This window comes from Corythoichthys intestinalis, chromosome 16, assembly GCF_030265065.1.
Source record: "Corythoichthys intestinalis isolate RoL2023-P3 chromosome 16, ASM3026506v1, whole genome shotgun sequence".
In the NCBI taxonomy this organism is placed as follows: Eukaryota; Metazoa; Chordata; class Actinopteri; order Syngnathiformes; family Syngnathidae; genus Corythoichthys; species Corythoichthys intestinalis.
The window spans coordinates 3636789-3652866 of NC_080410.1; the positions used below are offsets into that span (position 1 = coordinate 3636789).

Genomic DNA, 16078 nt, shown 5'->3' on the forward strand with positions numbered 1-16078 from the left:
ATCGTCAAATGCTGACGAGAAATAATTGTTTGCTCTTTACGATATCGCCTTTCTACTCTCATTAGTCTGTTAAGAAAAATGTAGACATATTGCGACATCTCCCGTGTCCATGTGCGTTGTTGTGGGGCGCTTGAGTAGCACATGATGGACGGATTGACATAATTTGTCAAACCAACCAACACCTGACACGGGAAAAAAAAATAAAACACTTGGAAAAAATGGACATGTATATACCGTTTCATTGCAAATCAGTATTATGGTGATCATACTATTCTTTTTTTCTGTGCACATATGAGGTAAATATCGCTGCCATGAAGCCTCCATATAGTGACAGTTCTTTGCCCCCTTCATTGCTGTCACGCGACCGCAGCTCAGCTTTTGCTTGCCTCGTAGCTACCCGTGTTTTAAATTACTGTAAATTTGATAGTATGTCGTAATAGGTAGTCCCGAGTCTGTTGAGAAAAGTAGTACACTAAACCATGCTCGCTAGATTTGTGTGGTGTTTTTGTCTTTTTGAGCTGCATTTGATAGGCTCCACGTTAACAAATATGTGACAAAGTCCTTTCCTTTCATTTTTTGATTCGTTCACCGCATAGTCATTACTGGAAAGTCACGTTAGCAGCAAGCTAGGTCAGGAACCGGAGGACCGAGTCACTGAACGGGAAGTGACAAAACTCAGTCTTGCCCCCTTGCCTGCACGCTGGCTGCTTATTGGCCACACGTGGAAGTGAGTGACATACGCCCTGATTCTGTTTCCGGTCCCTCCCCTGCCCGCGATGAGGCTGGCGTCTGATTGGTCGTGTGCGATGTCAGAAGACGCTGTCGCTTGCTCAACGCCCTTCCACGCAGTGAACAAGCACCAACTTCATAGAACGAATCAGTGCAGATGGTGATTAGTTCGGTCTCGTTCACCCAAACAATTCGTTCAAAAAGAACGAATCGTTCGCGACCGATACAACACTATTTGGGAGTAACACACGTTGTGTGTGGAGGAGCAGCTCACCCAACAACACCTCATCCCCACCGTGAAGCATGGTGGAGGGAGCATCATGATTTGGGGCTGTTTCTCTTCCTCAGGGCCTGGACAACTTGCAATCAATATTGGAAAAATGAATTCAAAAGTTTATAAGGATGTTTTGCAGGAAAATCTGAGGCTGTCTGTCAGACAGTTGAAGTTGAAAATAGGATGGATGCCGCAACACGACAATGATCCAAAACACAGAAGTAAATCAACTTCAGAATGGTTTCAGAAGAACAAAATACACGTTCTGGAGCGGCCAAGTCAAAGTCCAGACTTGAGCCCCATTGAGATGCTTTCGGTCGAAAAGACAGCGATTCATGCCAGACATCCAAGGAATCTGACTAAACTACAGCAGCTTTGTAGAGAAGAATGGGCCAGGATTAGTCCTGATCGATTTGCCAGACTGATCTGCAGCTACAGGAAGCGTCTTGTTGAAGTTATTGCTGCCAAAGGGAGGCCCACAAAATATCAAACGTGATGGTTCACTTACTTAATTTCTTCCTTCTGTCATTGTTTGCATGCTATCCTCCCTTGTCTTTTGGATTGAGGTCTGGAGACTGGCTAGGCCACTCCAGAACCTTGATATGCTTTTTACGCAGCCACTCCTTGGTCAGCTTGTCTGTGTGCATCGGATCATTGTCATGTCGAAAGATCCAGCCACGACTCATTTTCAAGTCTCTCACTGAGGGAAGGAGGTTTTGGCTCGAAATGTGACGATACATTTCATCATTCATCCTCTGCTTTATACAGTACAGTCGTCCTGTCCCCTTTGCCGAAAAGCAGCCCCAAAACATGAGATTTCCACTCCCATACTTCACAGTGGGGATGGTGTTCTTAGGATTATACTCATCTTTCTTTTTCCTCCACACATGACAAGTAACGTTTACACCAAAAAGTTCTACTTTGGACTCATCTGACCACATAACTTTCTCCCATGGCCCCTCTGCATCATTTAGATGGTTACTAGCAAGCTTTAGACGGGCCTTCACATGTACTGGCTTCAACAGGGGAACCTTCTGAGCAATGCATGATTTTAAACCATTGCACCGTAGTGTTCAACTGCATCCAGCTCTCTTTGGGTCATTGACCAGCTCCTGCCGTGTAGTTCTAGGATGAGCCCTCACTTTTCTCGTCATGAGTGATGACCCCCGAGGAGCGCCCCATGGCACCCCGGTCCAAGGTAGATTATCAGTCATGTTTAGCCTTTTCCACTTTCTTGGAACAGTTAAATTATTCTCAACAAGCTGCTTTCCAACGCTACCGTAGCCTTTCCCAGCTTTGTGGACCTCAACATTTTTTTCCTCTGGTGTCTTTCGAAAGTTTTCTGGTCTTTTCCATGGTAGCAGCTGAATTATGATTGACTGTGGGGTGCACAGGTGACAATTATGAGCTGAAACGAGTGGTGGGTGGGTGGTTACTCATTGGGTAAAGGTGGACTTTTTTAAGGTAGACTGACAACTCTGATTGTCGTAATTATTGCCGATTCTCAGGGGTACCAATACTTATGAATCCGGTAAATTACAAATAAATTTTAAAAATCATACAATCTGATTTCACGATTTTTTTTCTGCCCATTTTCTAAGTGGGTGAACTTGCAAAATCACAAGTGGTGCAACACTTCTGCTCCTCACTGTATATCTTTTCCATATGGGGTGTCCTGATGGTCTGAACAATTTTAATGTATCACAATGGAGTTTGAGATACGCCCGTTGTGGTTGATCATTATGTTTTCACTATTAGGAGAAGGCAGCGAACAGGAATGGGTATAGGAGACAAAAAGAAAGGAAACAGACAGAAGAGAAAAAGAACAAAATACTAATTATTAAATGCTTATGCTACCAATGAACATAGTAGTGCTATCGTTGTTTAATTATATTTATCCGTGGACACCATGTGTGGGCCGGGTAGCCGAGGAGAAAGAGGACGGAAGGTAAGTCGATAGGAAATGAGATTCGGCGAGGTGGGGCACCTAGTACCATGAAAATAGCCTGTAAGTGTGGATAGGTTGACATCCTATTCTGTGCTAAATGATTGCTAATCCTGACACCGACAGTCTCATCTACCTGTGTGTGCCTAGCACAAAGTCATGCGTGAACCCACTCCGACTTGTGATAGTCCTGTAGAATAGTGGATATGTTGCGCACCGGTCCTAACAATCAGGTTGTGTTCTGCCAAAATCTTCTGCATCGGCGAAACGTCCTACATTAGTCAAATTTGACACCCAAAGTACTACCGTGCGCTCTAAACTTGTTTTGTTTAGATGCATACAGGAATAACGTACTAAAAAAACGCCTGCAGAAAATACTTAAATGTAGTTATATCAAATAAGGACAGTTTAAATACGCTACGTGACTAATGTGGTCAACTGCTTCAAAGCTAACACAAAAAAACAATGTTTAAAAGTATGAGAGGGTAATACATGCAAAAAGTATCTTTGAAGGAGTGAAAAGGTTTTAAATAACTAAATAAAACCAAAAATAGCAAGTACTCGCCGCTTCTAACCGATGTGCGCATCGCGCTGAGCATTGTGTAGCACGTTTCGCCCCGTAGTAAGGAATGGCCAAACACCAGGTCACATTGAATAAGGCACAATTGGAGAGGAAAAGTTTACTGTTGAGAAGAGGCATTTACATGGCTCAAAAACGAATTAGCATTTTTTTATTTTCAGCGAAACCAGCAAAATTTTCTAAAATTCATCGTCGAAAATGAAGAAATATGATAGTTTATTAATAGCGCCCAGCGAGGAAAAGGTAGCTACAGATTTAAGGCCGAGTTATGCTTCTGCGCCAGAGCTGTGGCGTCAAGGAAGACCCGAGTTACGACCCTCCACCGTAGCCTCTCTATCTCCTTCTCATTTTTCGGACTTCGCGTCGCGTCTACGTGTGTGACGTGGTGGAAATGGACTATGATTGGTCCGCTCAGACTGTTGTTTCCGGTTCAGCACGAAATCACCGACACAGACAATGGACCAAGCCGACGAGAGTATCAACGAAGAGCAAGTACGACAACTTCTACAATGTCTCGTCAAAACATTATGAAGATTGCCAAATGGCAAGCAATTCGTAGGAGGGGATTGCTGAAAATGGAGGTCAGCCAGCGATTGAAAAAAAAAATTGAAGAACCACGGAGACAAGAATGTGGGTTTTCAGAATCAAATGGCCACACGAAGCGATGACCCAGTCGGCCAAAAACTATCACTTTATGTCGTATTTTTGGTTGGTGCACTTCATCATTTATTGTGTACATATGTTTGCTGTGAGTTTGTGACTTATTTACGTGTCACACTTCAAGTATATGAAGAATAAAGCACAGGTTTGGTGTCAAAAGAGTTGTTTTGATGGATAATTTTCAACAACAGACAGTTCACACTCGATACATCATCACTGAGAGTGCCTCTGTGCTTTTATGATAACGTTAACATCAAGGCTTCCAACGCAGTTTAGGAAGTTCCATTGCCGCCAGAAATCTGCTATGGCTTCCCACTGGCTAGGACACGGCAAACAATTCGGGCAGGATGGCTTTGCAGACCTCGGACAAAACGCTGGACGCAGTGCTCGACGCTAGTTTGAAGCTAGCCGCCACAGCTTGCTGGTTTCCACCCGAGGCTAGAACTCTCTGTGCGGCATCAAAAGTCGGACAGACCGCCTCGAAACGGTCTTCTGCATCGCCTGCGCCTCAACATTTGTATGATCAACATTTATTCAATGTTGATGAGCTGAAGATCCACATTCAACCATTCGATCTTGCATTTATTTATTTTTTCTCCGTTAAACTAGACTAGAGGAAGTCAACAAGCATGCCCCAAAACCGTAAATACATAACACCACACCCCTCTAGTGACTTGGAGGTGAATTACAGAGCAACGCATCCCCTCACCGCAGAACTATCGGATGCTCACTGACGTTGTAGTCACTTCGCCGTCACCGCAACGCAGGAGCATAACTCAGGCTTTAGACCGTGGAGAACGTCAGATAGTTTGCATTTTAACCATATTATTGTTTGTTCTTGCTGTAGAACTGCCGCCGTGCAGAGCGCTGCTGAATATTCGTGTGCAATTTATTTTGAGTGTTGTAAAAAGTGGGTGTAAAACAGACTTATTAAACCTTTTAGTTTTCAAATGTGTTTGTGTGTCATGACGCTGTCAAGCATGGGCACATTTATTTCCAATTTAAAAACTCCAACACACAGTGTCGGTGAAATAGAATGCTGTCTTTGTAGTAGCCTAGTAGTAGTAGTATGTAAACTATCCAGCATGCGTGTGTACTGCCATTGTGCTCGCCTTGTATGGAGAAAAGGCGCGAGCATGACAAATTTGGACCAAAACCTCAGCACCCCCTGCTGTTAGTGATTTACAGCACCGCTGCAGGAGAGGATTCCCACCTGGAGGGGGTGACACCCCCAGCGGTCCGTGCCAGGGCCAAAGAAGGTCGGCCAAGTACAAAGTGGGATAGGTAGGCGGAATTTAAAAGGAACAATGGACTTAAAGACTTGTAGGCTCTAATAAACCCCAATCGTTCTCTTTTACTAAAATATGGTATTAGAAACACAAAATATTGCCATTGATTTAAAAATCTGTAATATATAGTATGTTTTTACCTACAGAGGGTGCCATGTTTTACATGTGCAATGCACGCTTGGGGTGATGACGGGGTTGGGCTGTGCTGGGAGTGGGGAATAGCTGTGCTCTATACCAGCAAAGCTAGAATGACGACTGGCATGATTTTGTCACATTCTGCTGGTCATTTTAGGGGCACAAAGCTGTGGGATAAGTTTCCGACGTCGTACCTGCATCCAATGCCAGCTCATCAGCAGTGTCTTTAAACCGATCCAAGGCGTATTGCCGGGATATTGACTTGCTGCCATTTGAAAGTTTGTATTCTGGATCCCTTTGTTGCTCGTTGCATCATTGTCTTGGTTTTGGAATCCTCTACCTTGTGCAGGTATTTGAGTGCATTATTTGTTTTTGCCCTGCTTTTGGAGCCTGTCATTGCGTTTTTCCCGTTTTTTTTTTTTTTTAATTGATCCCGACCTGCTGTCAGTTACCGATTGCAGCTAATTGATAAACAATACACATTCTATCGATGTAGAAAAAAATTTAAAAGTCCTTGTGGTGTTCGTTAATGTTGCTAAATCGTGTGGTCTTGAACGCTCCCTTAATGCAGCGCCAGTGTGGAATTGAATAAAAAGAAAATCACATTTGCTCACAATTTGTCTCACGTGCATTAAGTACAAATAAAGTAGACAGCAGTCCCGTTATATCTCAATTTCCATAATAAGGTGTCATTATTATCTGTTGAAAATGATACGAACAGCCAGCAATCAAACTAAGTTTTATACATGTAATCATTCGTTTACTGCGTCGCTTATTCACCGCCACGAAAACGTAGGGAGCAATATCTGAAAAGGACGCAAAATCTGAGAACTCCGGCAGGACGATCATCAATCTGGACAGCGCATTTACGTGACAAAATAATGTAAGGCAGCATTTTCTCGGTAACTGAGGCGGAGCCCATTAGACGTCTCGGTAGAGGCAAACTGCATTTTCGTGTGCTGTAATGCATAGGCTTGCTGCAAAATTTATCAAACTGCTGTTTTTCACTGTATACCCTAACCATATGTAAAGCACACGACAGCTAACGATCTCCATAATCATATTGGAATAAGTTTGATCACACAATAGTTTATCGTGAAGATCTGTAAACACTTTTTGACATTTAACACTCCCCTGCTCTGTCACTAGCAGGAGAGTGCTGTCACGAGCGAACTTGACACATGAACATTACCGGTTTGTCCTACTCTCATCTCATCCAGTCTTTCCTGTTCATTTTGCTTTTGCTGCTCGTTTTGTGAAATATCAACAGGGCTGTCCTGCTCAATAACTTTCCACTCCGTTTTAAATTGAAAGGGCTGAAAAGATTACATGTTTATGTTGCTAAAGAGTGACATTCTAGAAGCCCGGCAGCCCCGCCCAATGACGTCACAGCCCAGAGTGCATTGCATTGTCAACAACAATGTCGACCTACTAGTTAAACAAATTTTACAAATTTTATTAGAACGAAAACATTAAGAGGGGTTTTAATGTCAAATTATTTTACACTAACATTTATCTTTAGGAACTACATGACTTTGTATCTGTGGTACCATTAAAATCATTGGTAATTGAAACTCAGTTTCAAAACGAAACCTTAATTATTTCATAAACGAAACTAGTAATTAATGAAATATCTGGAACAGTAACAGAATAAGTAGCACAGAACATGAACTTTGACCTTAATTCAAATCATTAGTCCTGCATTGCATGCTGGAAACCATGAGGCAATATCAAATACGTTGTGCGACAAGTGTTGGCAGCATAGGTTGTCTCTTCCTCCCATTTTTTGGTGCAAATATTTGAAAAAAGTCATTTATCTTATGAACAAGCAAAATAAAAATATGTACACTTTTGTCCCATAGAAATGATTGTATTTAATAAACTTGTTATTTTTTGTTGTTATTGAAAGAGAGATTACAGAGTCAGAACATAAGACTTCATAATATATTGACATGACACTTCCAGCAGACCCTGCGCCACGCCTTCAGGCCCACCCCACACTGCCCCAGGCCCCTGGCAGGGAGAGCAATTCTCACACTCTGCATTCTAACGCCGGATTTAGATTGAAACAGGACGAAACTTGAGCCTACAAGCAGGTACGAATGTCTCAAGAGTGATTTGGACGAGGCTTCAAGGCAATTATTACATTTTTCGCACCATGCATGCATTTTGAAACGTGAATGGGAAAAATTACTACGGCCGCCATATTGGATTTCTCACTAGGGCTCTACTTCGAAATATTTACGTAAAATGAATGATAACTGCCCATTTTTTTGCTTTTAGCCAGAATCTTGTTGGAAAGCCCTTTATGTGTGTGTATGTGTGTGTACTTTAGTTTAATTGTTGTGATGCTGGCCCTTTAAGAGTGAAGCCCGCTAGAGTAGGCCTGAACGATATTGGAAAAAACTATTGCTGCGATTTTTTGGGGGTTTGCGATATTATATTGCATATTCATATTCAATTTTCACTTGAATAGCTGTTTGGAAAGACTTTGGATGACTCACAATGACCAGTGTACAGTGATCCCTCGTTTTTCACGGTTAATGGGGACCAGAACCCGCCGCGATAAGTGAAAAACCGCGAAGTTGCGCAACCCGCCCCCCAAATTTTTATTTTTTTGTGTGTGTGCTCAATGTATTTATTCAGATTTAGCATTGGAAAGAGATACATATATGGCATGTTTTTTTCCTCACTTTTTCCCCAAAGTAAGATTAAAAAAATATATATATATGTATATTAATAAATGGTTTTCAGCACTTGAAATGTAATAATTATGATCAGTTTTAAACATAACTGTCCAACCAAATCATTTTTTAACAAGTATAAAGTACTGTAGTAGAAAAATGCTTGGCTTTATTAAATACTTCTTTTTATCTACCTTAGCTGTGACGCTTGGTGGACATGTAGAAATTACAAACTCCTCATGATCACTTCTGGCATTTAATTTATATGCTCAAACGTCTCCACACACACACACATTCATTCCAAAGTGACTTCCTTGCAGAAAGTGTTTAACAAGTTAAACGATGATTGACAGCTGCTGCCGTGTGATGTCCGCTTCTTTGGCAAGATCAAAGATACCAGCATTGTTAACTTTAATAAGAAAGTGCTGCAGTGACTGTGAGGTTCAAAGAGCGTGTGAGGCTCTGCGCAGAGCAGAAATCAGGGCCTATGTGGATAAAAAAAAATAAAAACTATCGCACGTCCTTGCGATGGGACTATCGCGCACGCACACATTGCGATGGCGATGTTTAAACGATATATCGTTCAGGCTTACGCTAGAGTTAACTCTCTCCTCCCTTCACAGCAGTGTAGTTCGTTCCCCAAGCTACAGTCGTGTTTACTTACTATCCGAAAGTTGTGTGTAAATGAGAGAAGTAAGTATAGTGTTGAAGTGTGCCTTAACAATGTATAAACCCGTTTGGTTGATGACAGTTCCTCAGCTAATAATCCGTTGCCCTCTAGCTGCTGCAAGCTAACCGCTAGCTGCCCTGTGCTAATTGCTAACGCTAATCGTTGGAAACTTGTTTCGGTTTCCAATTCACTTGTCAATGTAGGTTGTTATTCTAATTTCCTGCCTAATGTGTTTGCTGATTATTGTCCATGATGAGCATTATATGCATTATGTGTTGATCATGTGAATTTAGGTAGATATGGTCAAACAGGATATTCATTCCTTCATTCATTTTCCATGCCGCATATGCGTGTATTATATAACTGACATGTTGTGTATGGTTATACTGTATTGCAGAAAACCACACACACCCATCCTCATCATTCTCTTAATCCAAAAATAAATCCTTAACAGTCTATTTGAATCTCTGATCGGATTCACAACATCATAGCGTCACTGGCTTTATCCCTCGCACCCATAGAAAGATCCCAATCCGAATTAGCTCTCTTCTTTAAGCTAGACTGGTTTATGTTAATATCTATTAAAAAAATCTGGGATTTAAGCATTTATTCACAAGATTTGTCAACCTAAAAAGCTCTTTGTTTTTCTAGTTTGAAATATTTACGTAAAATGAATGATAACTGCCCATTTTTTTTTTTTTTTTTTGGCTTTTAACCACCATGGGGAAGGAGCTGCAAGATTACTGGACCAGCGTGAAGAACTTCATAGTCAGAAATAGGCCGGCCCAGCGCCTGCACTTGCTAAAGCTCGTCGGGTTCTTCCCCGGGGACCGCGCCAAGTTAGTGGAGAAATAGGATGAGATCTTGGCCGAGCTTGCCAGTGAGCTGGCCGGCGATCAGCTGGACCCGCCGACGAACGACAGCTACCTGGCCAGGAAGGTCCAGGCCAAGCAGGAGAACATTGAGATTGCCATGAAGCTCGAGAGGGGGTAAAAGGAAGGGAAAAACTTTTTGATGCCGCTGCTAATGGAGACTCATATATACCTAAGGTAGATGACGATTTTGGTTTTAGGTTGGTAGCAGCTTTGTTTTCAAAATATTTGATTTTAAATTTTTTTTTTTTTTTTAAATAGGCCCCCTATGTATCGGCCCCGCACCCCGTGTCCCGTCAATATATTATGAAGTCTATGGTCAGGAAAAAAAGTTATACAGCAAGATGTTATTTGGTCATGCCAGACAGCCACGTGAGTTTAAATAAAGATTGCGAGCTTGTGTCTTCTTCTTCTGCCATCTGTCGGAAGAGGCTGCCTGCTGAGGACGATGCAGTAGGCTGCAAGAGAAAGCAAAAACATCTCATTTATCGTCTAGATTGCCGAAAACGTAAACACACTCAAACACAATGGAATATAACTAGAGCTGCAGACCACCAAGCCGCTACGTCCGCTGTTGCAAAAAACATCATCTGAGTTCCAAGATGACGTCATGAATTTCAAATGTGCAGTCTGGCTAATGCTTTTGTTAATAGGATTTTTCTATATATTTACATAGTGTATTCGATGAAAATGAACTAAACTTTAGGACATGATTTGTCTGTTTTGATTAAATGATAAAATCATTTGATTCAATTTTAATTGTGAATCACTCAGTAGTTGAATATTGGTGAATGCCAGTGTTGTTTTTTGGGCAGTGTACATGGCGACTCTTCGACACAAAGACGCAATGACTGAGTAACGGAATCGCCTCGCGTGCATATGGTGTCGGCGAAGACGAAAAATTCTGAATCCTGCCTCCAAAGTGGAAGAATTCAATTGAGGGGGGCTTGCTCCATATGAAAATCAAAAGCTCCCGCGGCGCGAGGCCGCGCCAATAACGTCAGCACTCGTACACCTCACATTGGGCGTGCGCAGCGGTGCTACTAAACATTAAAAACAGCAAATATGGCTGAATATCGGCTTTAATTTACTGTTTTAATAATATTTTTAAATTAAATATGTTGAACGTTTCCATTTTTGTGCCTTTTTGGAAAAAAAGAAAAATGCCATTGCTTCGAGTGGGCGGGCATATTTTTTTGTTGGGGTCAAAGTGCATCATTCACTGTCGCCTTGTAAATCTGTACTGCCCCCTAGGGCATGGCATGAATACTAAATCGTTTTCATGCGGAATTTCGACATTGTTCAAATGGAGACGGGCCCATATAAACGCAAATTTGAAATTTTTCGTATTCTCGGAGCGTCACCATGTAAACGGACCCTTTGTCAACGATGACGACAATGAAAATATTTTGTCAACAAACACTTTTTTTCATCATGATGACGAGACGATGACAAGCTAAAAACGTGCTTTGGGAGACTAAACCATAACGAGACAAATGCCAGTTTTTGTCTGACGAGACGAGAACGAGACAAGAATGTGCAATAGTTTCCCTCACATGTTCGCAGTGTGACATTTTATCTGTAGTTAATCTTCTACCGTCGTAGCAGTGTCTGGTTGTGTCACTCGTGACGTGCTGCCCCCCCCTCCCCTTCCTGACTCACCAGTGTGTTGGCTGCTGTCTCCATGCAGGCTTGCACACACGGTAAGATTTATTTTCTTGGCCAGAGAGAATACGCAATGTTGCTTTAGCCTTTAAAGGTCTGTGCTGAGTGATCATCTCACACTAAATGTAACTCGTAGCGGTAGTATAGCGTTTGCATCAAACTAGTGCTAATGGCATAGCGTCCTCTCAACTCTTGAAAAACTTTTTTTTTTTTTTTACATACAATTTGTGGCGTCCATTTCGTGCTCGTCTGTCAATGTTCATTCAAAATAGTTGGGAACCTTTACTTATTTATTTTTTGAGTATTTTTTTTTTTTAATTTTACTAATAAAACATTTTTTAGTAAATGTCAACTAAAACAAGACAAACATATTTTGAGATGACTAAAATATGACTAATACGTAGAGGTCAGCTGAATATATCTGGCCGATATACAGTGCTGGCCAAAAGTATTGGCACCCTTGCAATTCTGTCAGATAATTCTCAATTTCTCCCAGAAAATGATTGCAATTATAAATGCTTTGGTATTAATATCTACATTTATTTTGCTTGCAATGAAAAAACACAAAATAATTTATTATTATTTTTTTTTTAAATCATTATCATTTTACACAAAACTCCAAAAAATGGACCGGACAAAAATATTGGCACCCTTAGCCTAATACTTGGTAGCACAACCTTTAGACAAAATAACTGCGAACAACCGCTTCCGGTATCCATCAATGAGTTTCTTACAATGCTCTGCAAGAATTTTAGACCATTCTTCTTTGGCCATCTGCTCCCGGTCTCTGAGATTTAAAGGGTGCCTTCTCCAAACTGCCATTTTCAGACCTCTCCACAGGTGTTCTATGGGATTCAGGTCTGGCCACTTTAGAAATCTCCGGTGCTTTCTCTGAAATCATTTTCTAGTGCTTTTTGAAATGTGTTTTGGGTCATTGTCCTGCTGGAAGACCCATGACCTCTGAGGGAGACCCAGCTTTCTCACACTGGGCCTTACATTATGTTGCAAAATTTGTTGGTAGTCTTCAGACTTCATAATGCCATGCACACGGTCAAGCAGTCCAGTGCCAGAGGCAGTAAAGCAACCCCAAAACATCAGGGAACCTCCGCCATGTTTGACTGTGGGGACCGTGTTCTTTTATTTGAAGGCCTCGTTTTTTTTCCTGTAACGTCTATGTTGATGCCTTTTCCTAAAAAGCTCTACTTTTGTCTCCTCTGACCAGAGAACATTCTTCCAAAACGTTTTTGGCTTTCTCAGTTAAGTTTTGGCAAACTCCAGCCAAACTATTTTATGTGTCAGGGTCAGAAGTGGAGTCTTCCTGGGTATGCTACCATAGAGTCCATTTTCATTCAGACGCCGACGGATAGTACGGGTTGACACTGTCGTACCCTCAGACTGCAGGACTGCTTGAACTTGTTTGGATGTTAGTCGAGGTTCTTTATCCACCATCCGCACAATCTTTCGTTGAAATCTTTTGTCAATTTTTCTTTCAATCCACATCTAGGGAGGTTACCCACAGTGCCATGGGCTTTAGACTTATTGATGACACTGCGCACGGTAGACAAAGGAACATTCACGTCTTTGGAAATGGACTTGTAGCCTTGAGATTGCCCATGCTTCCTCAATATTTTTAAGTCCTCAGACAGTTCTTTGGTCTTTTCTCCATGCTCAATGTGGTATACACAAGGGCACAGGACAGACGCTTAGTCAACTTTAATCCATTTTAACTGGCTGCAAGTGTGATTTAGTTATTGCCACCACCCAGTATGTGCCACAGGTAGGTAAAAGGTGCTGTTAATTACACAGTGCCAATACTTTTGTCCGGCGCATTTTTGGAATTTTGTGTAAAATGATAATGATTTAATTTTTTTCCCATTCTCTTGTGTTTTTTCATTGCAAGCAAAATAAATGAAGATATTACTACCAAGGCATTTGTAATTGCAATTATTTTCTGGGAGAAATTGAGCATTATGTGACAGATTTGCAAGGGTGCCACTACTTTTGGCCAGCACTGTATGGACTTTTTCCCCCAACATTGGCCATCGGCACTCACAATAAAAGTATAAACTGACAAAAAAGGATTTTGATAGGCATCTGTGTGGGCAACTGTGGCCGACGCTGACTGACGGTACGACTTGAAGGCAGGCTGCTTCAGGAAGCTTCAGGCTTGCCTGATTTGTAAATATTGTAAGATGTCTTTTAGAGAATATGCAATATTGTTTTAGCCGTTTAAGGTGTTTACTGAGTCATCTTTACACTCTAAATGTAAGTCGTAGCATTAGCATAGCATTCGCGTTAGCATTAGCTTTAGCAAGGCGAGTGTCCTCTTAAACTCTCACTTGTTTACGTTTCGTTGTGACGTCTTGGTGGGTTTAGTCATTTGAAAATATATACTGGTCTCACCGAGTGTAGCACCGAATGAATTCTTTATGTCTCAGGTCATCATTGTAAATTAAAAGCTTTTTTTATAGAGGCGCAACAATTAATCGATTAATTGACAACTAATCGATTAGCAAATTAATCGACAACTGTTTTGATAACCACTTAATCATTTAGGACCTTCTTCACTTTTAACTTGTCTAAATTCTTGAAATTATAACATACATATACACAACTTTTTAGTTTTAAATATAATCAGATTTCTTCATTATATTTTTGTTCAGTCAAAGTAGGACATGAACAAAAATCTGCTTTTACTTTGGAAAACATCAATTCACATTTTTGCCAATTTTCTGACATCTTACTGTCTAAACTTGCTTCTTAATAAGGCTGCAACAACTAAACAAATCAATTTATAATCGATAGCTGTAGACTAAAGTCAGGTCCAGAAGCTGTAATAAAATATTATTTTTGAAGGAAACAGTCATCCATTTTGTCTTCATTGTTACTTAGAATGTGCCTAAAACAACATCAAAGAAAATTGTGAAGGTAATTAAAAAATGTGACATTTATCCGATTAACCGATTAATCATTTGATTAATCGTCCGATCAATCGATTATGAAAAAAATCGTTAGTTGCAGCCCTACTGTTGAAGCAATTTTTTGAAAATTGCCTTTCATAATCTACGTGCTTTAAAAAAAAATATATATATATATATATATATATATATATATATATATATATACAGTGCTGCTCGAAAGTTTGTGAACCCCACAGCGATGGTCAGATTTTTTGTAAAAAAAAACTAAAATAACCTTATTAAATGTTAAGTTATACCCAAATCCACAATACTGACATTCCAAATAATGGACTGAAACAAAAGAAATAGTTATATTGTCATTCTTTATTTAACAAAAGTGGTTGATTTAAGAAAAACTCAGATATCATGTGTGCAAAAGTATGTGAACCCCTTCAGTTAATAGGATATTGCGCCTCCTTTTGCAGAGATTACCTCAACCAAACGGTTTCTGTAGTGACTAATCAGCCTCTCACATCTACTTTGGGGGATTTTTGCCCATTCTTCCTTGCAGAACGCAGTCAGTTGAGAGAGGTTTGATGGGCGTCTGGCATGAACTGCTCGCTTCAGGTCCCGCCACAGCATTTCAATGGGATTTAGGTCAGGACTTTGACTGGGCCAGTCCAGAACACGAATCTTCTTCTTTTTCAGCCATTCCTTGGTTGTATTGCTGGAATGCTTTGGATCATTATCATGTTGCATGATCCACCTTCTGCCAAGCTTTAACTTCAAAAAAGATGGCGTCAGGTTATGTTCTAGTATTTGACAATATTCCTCAGAATTCATGATTCCCTGGACTATGTGGAGTTGTCCAGGTCCTGAGGATGAAAAGCAAGCCCAGATCTTGACATTCCCACCTCCATGCTTCACTGTTGGGAGAAGGTTCTTTTGGTGGTATGCAGTGTTGACTTTTCGCCAGACATGGCGGTTTTGGTTGTGACCAAACAGTTCAATTTTGCACCTACATCAGTTGATGAAAACTCTTTTTAATTTAGTCTCGACAACACAACTGTTAAAAAAACAAAAAAAAAACTACTGAATTGATTGATTAGGAAATCAGGTTGAAATAATAGAAAATTCCAAAATGTTGAGGGGGTTCACAAACTTTTGAGCAGCACTGTATATATATATATATATGCCTCAAATAACGGCTGACAAAATTGGGTTTAGAAATCGGCAATTGGCAGATTTTTTTTTTTTTTTTTTTTTAGAAATCGGCATCTGAAAATCCCATATTGATCGACCTCTACTAATAATGCTATGTCCAAAAGACTAAGATGAAAACTAAAAGGGGTGCCAAAAACAACACTGGTGACTGCAGATCATAGATTGAGTCACTTACACTATATAAAGCATAGCAGGATGATTTAATTTCTAATCACCCAATTCAGGGGCAATTTTGAATCAATTGCAAGATAACCCTGGAAATGCACCAAAAGCAAACCCTCAACTAACACCACAGCCAAACGAGCAAACAAACACACACACGCACATTTCAAGGCACACTGATGAACTTGCCTGGCTGTCTCCCACTCAAAATGTCTGGGAAAGTTTAACAGACCACATTTAGGCAGGATTACCACAACAATGAAAAATGACAAATATGAAAGCAAAATAG

At 40.7% G+C, this 16078-nt stretch overlaps 1 protein-coding gene across 3 annotated transcripts in view; it reads right to left on the bottom strand.

The window, feature by feature from the left end:
* Positions 1-5366: 5366 nt before the first annotated feature.
* Positions 5367-16078, bottom strand: part of cog1 (component of oligomeric golgi complex 1) — a 54510-nt gene continuing 43798 nt past the window's right edge. The window contains exons 15-16 of one of the 3 annotated variants that reach the window (XM_057861000.1): positions 15953-16002; positions 5367-10296 (exon numbers count right to left, since the gene is read on the bottom strand). In XM_057861000.1, the coding sequence (XP_057716983.1) occupies positions 15994-16002 (9 nt within the window). In that variant the 3' untranslated portion in view covers positions 5367-10296; positions 15953-15993. The remainder of the gene's footprint in view (positions 10297-15952; positions 16003-16078) is intronic. The other 2 variants (XM_057860999.1, XM_057860998.1) reach the window with 2 other exon arrangements.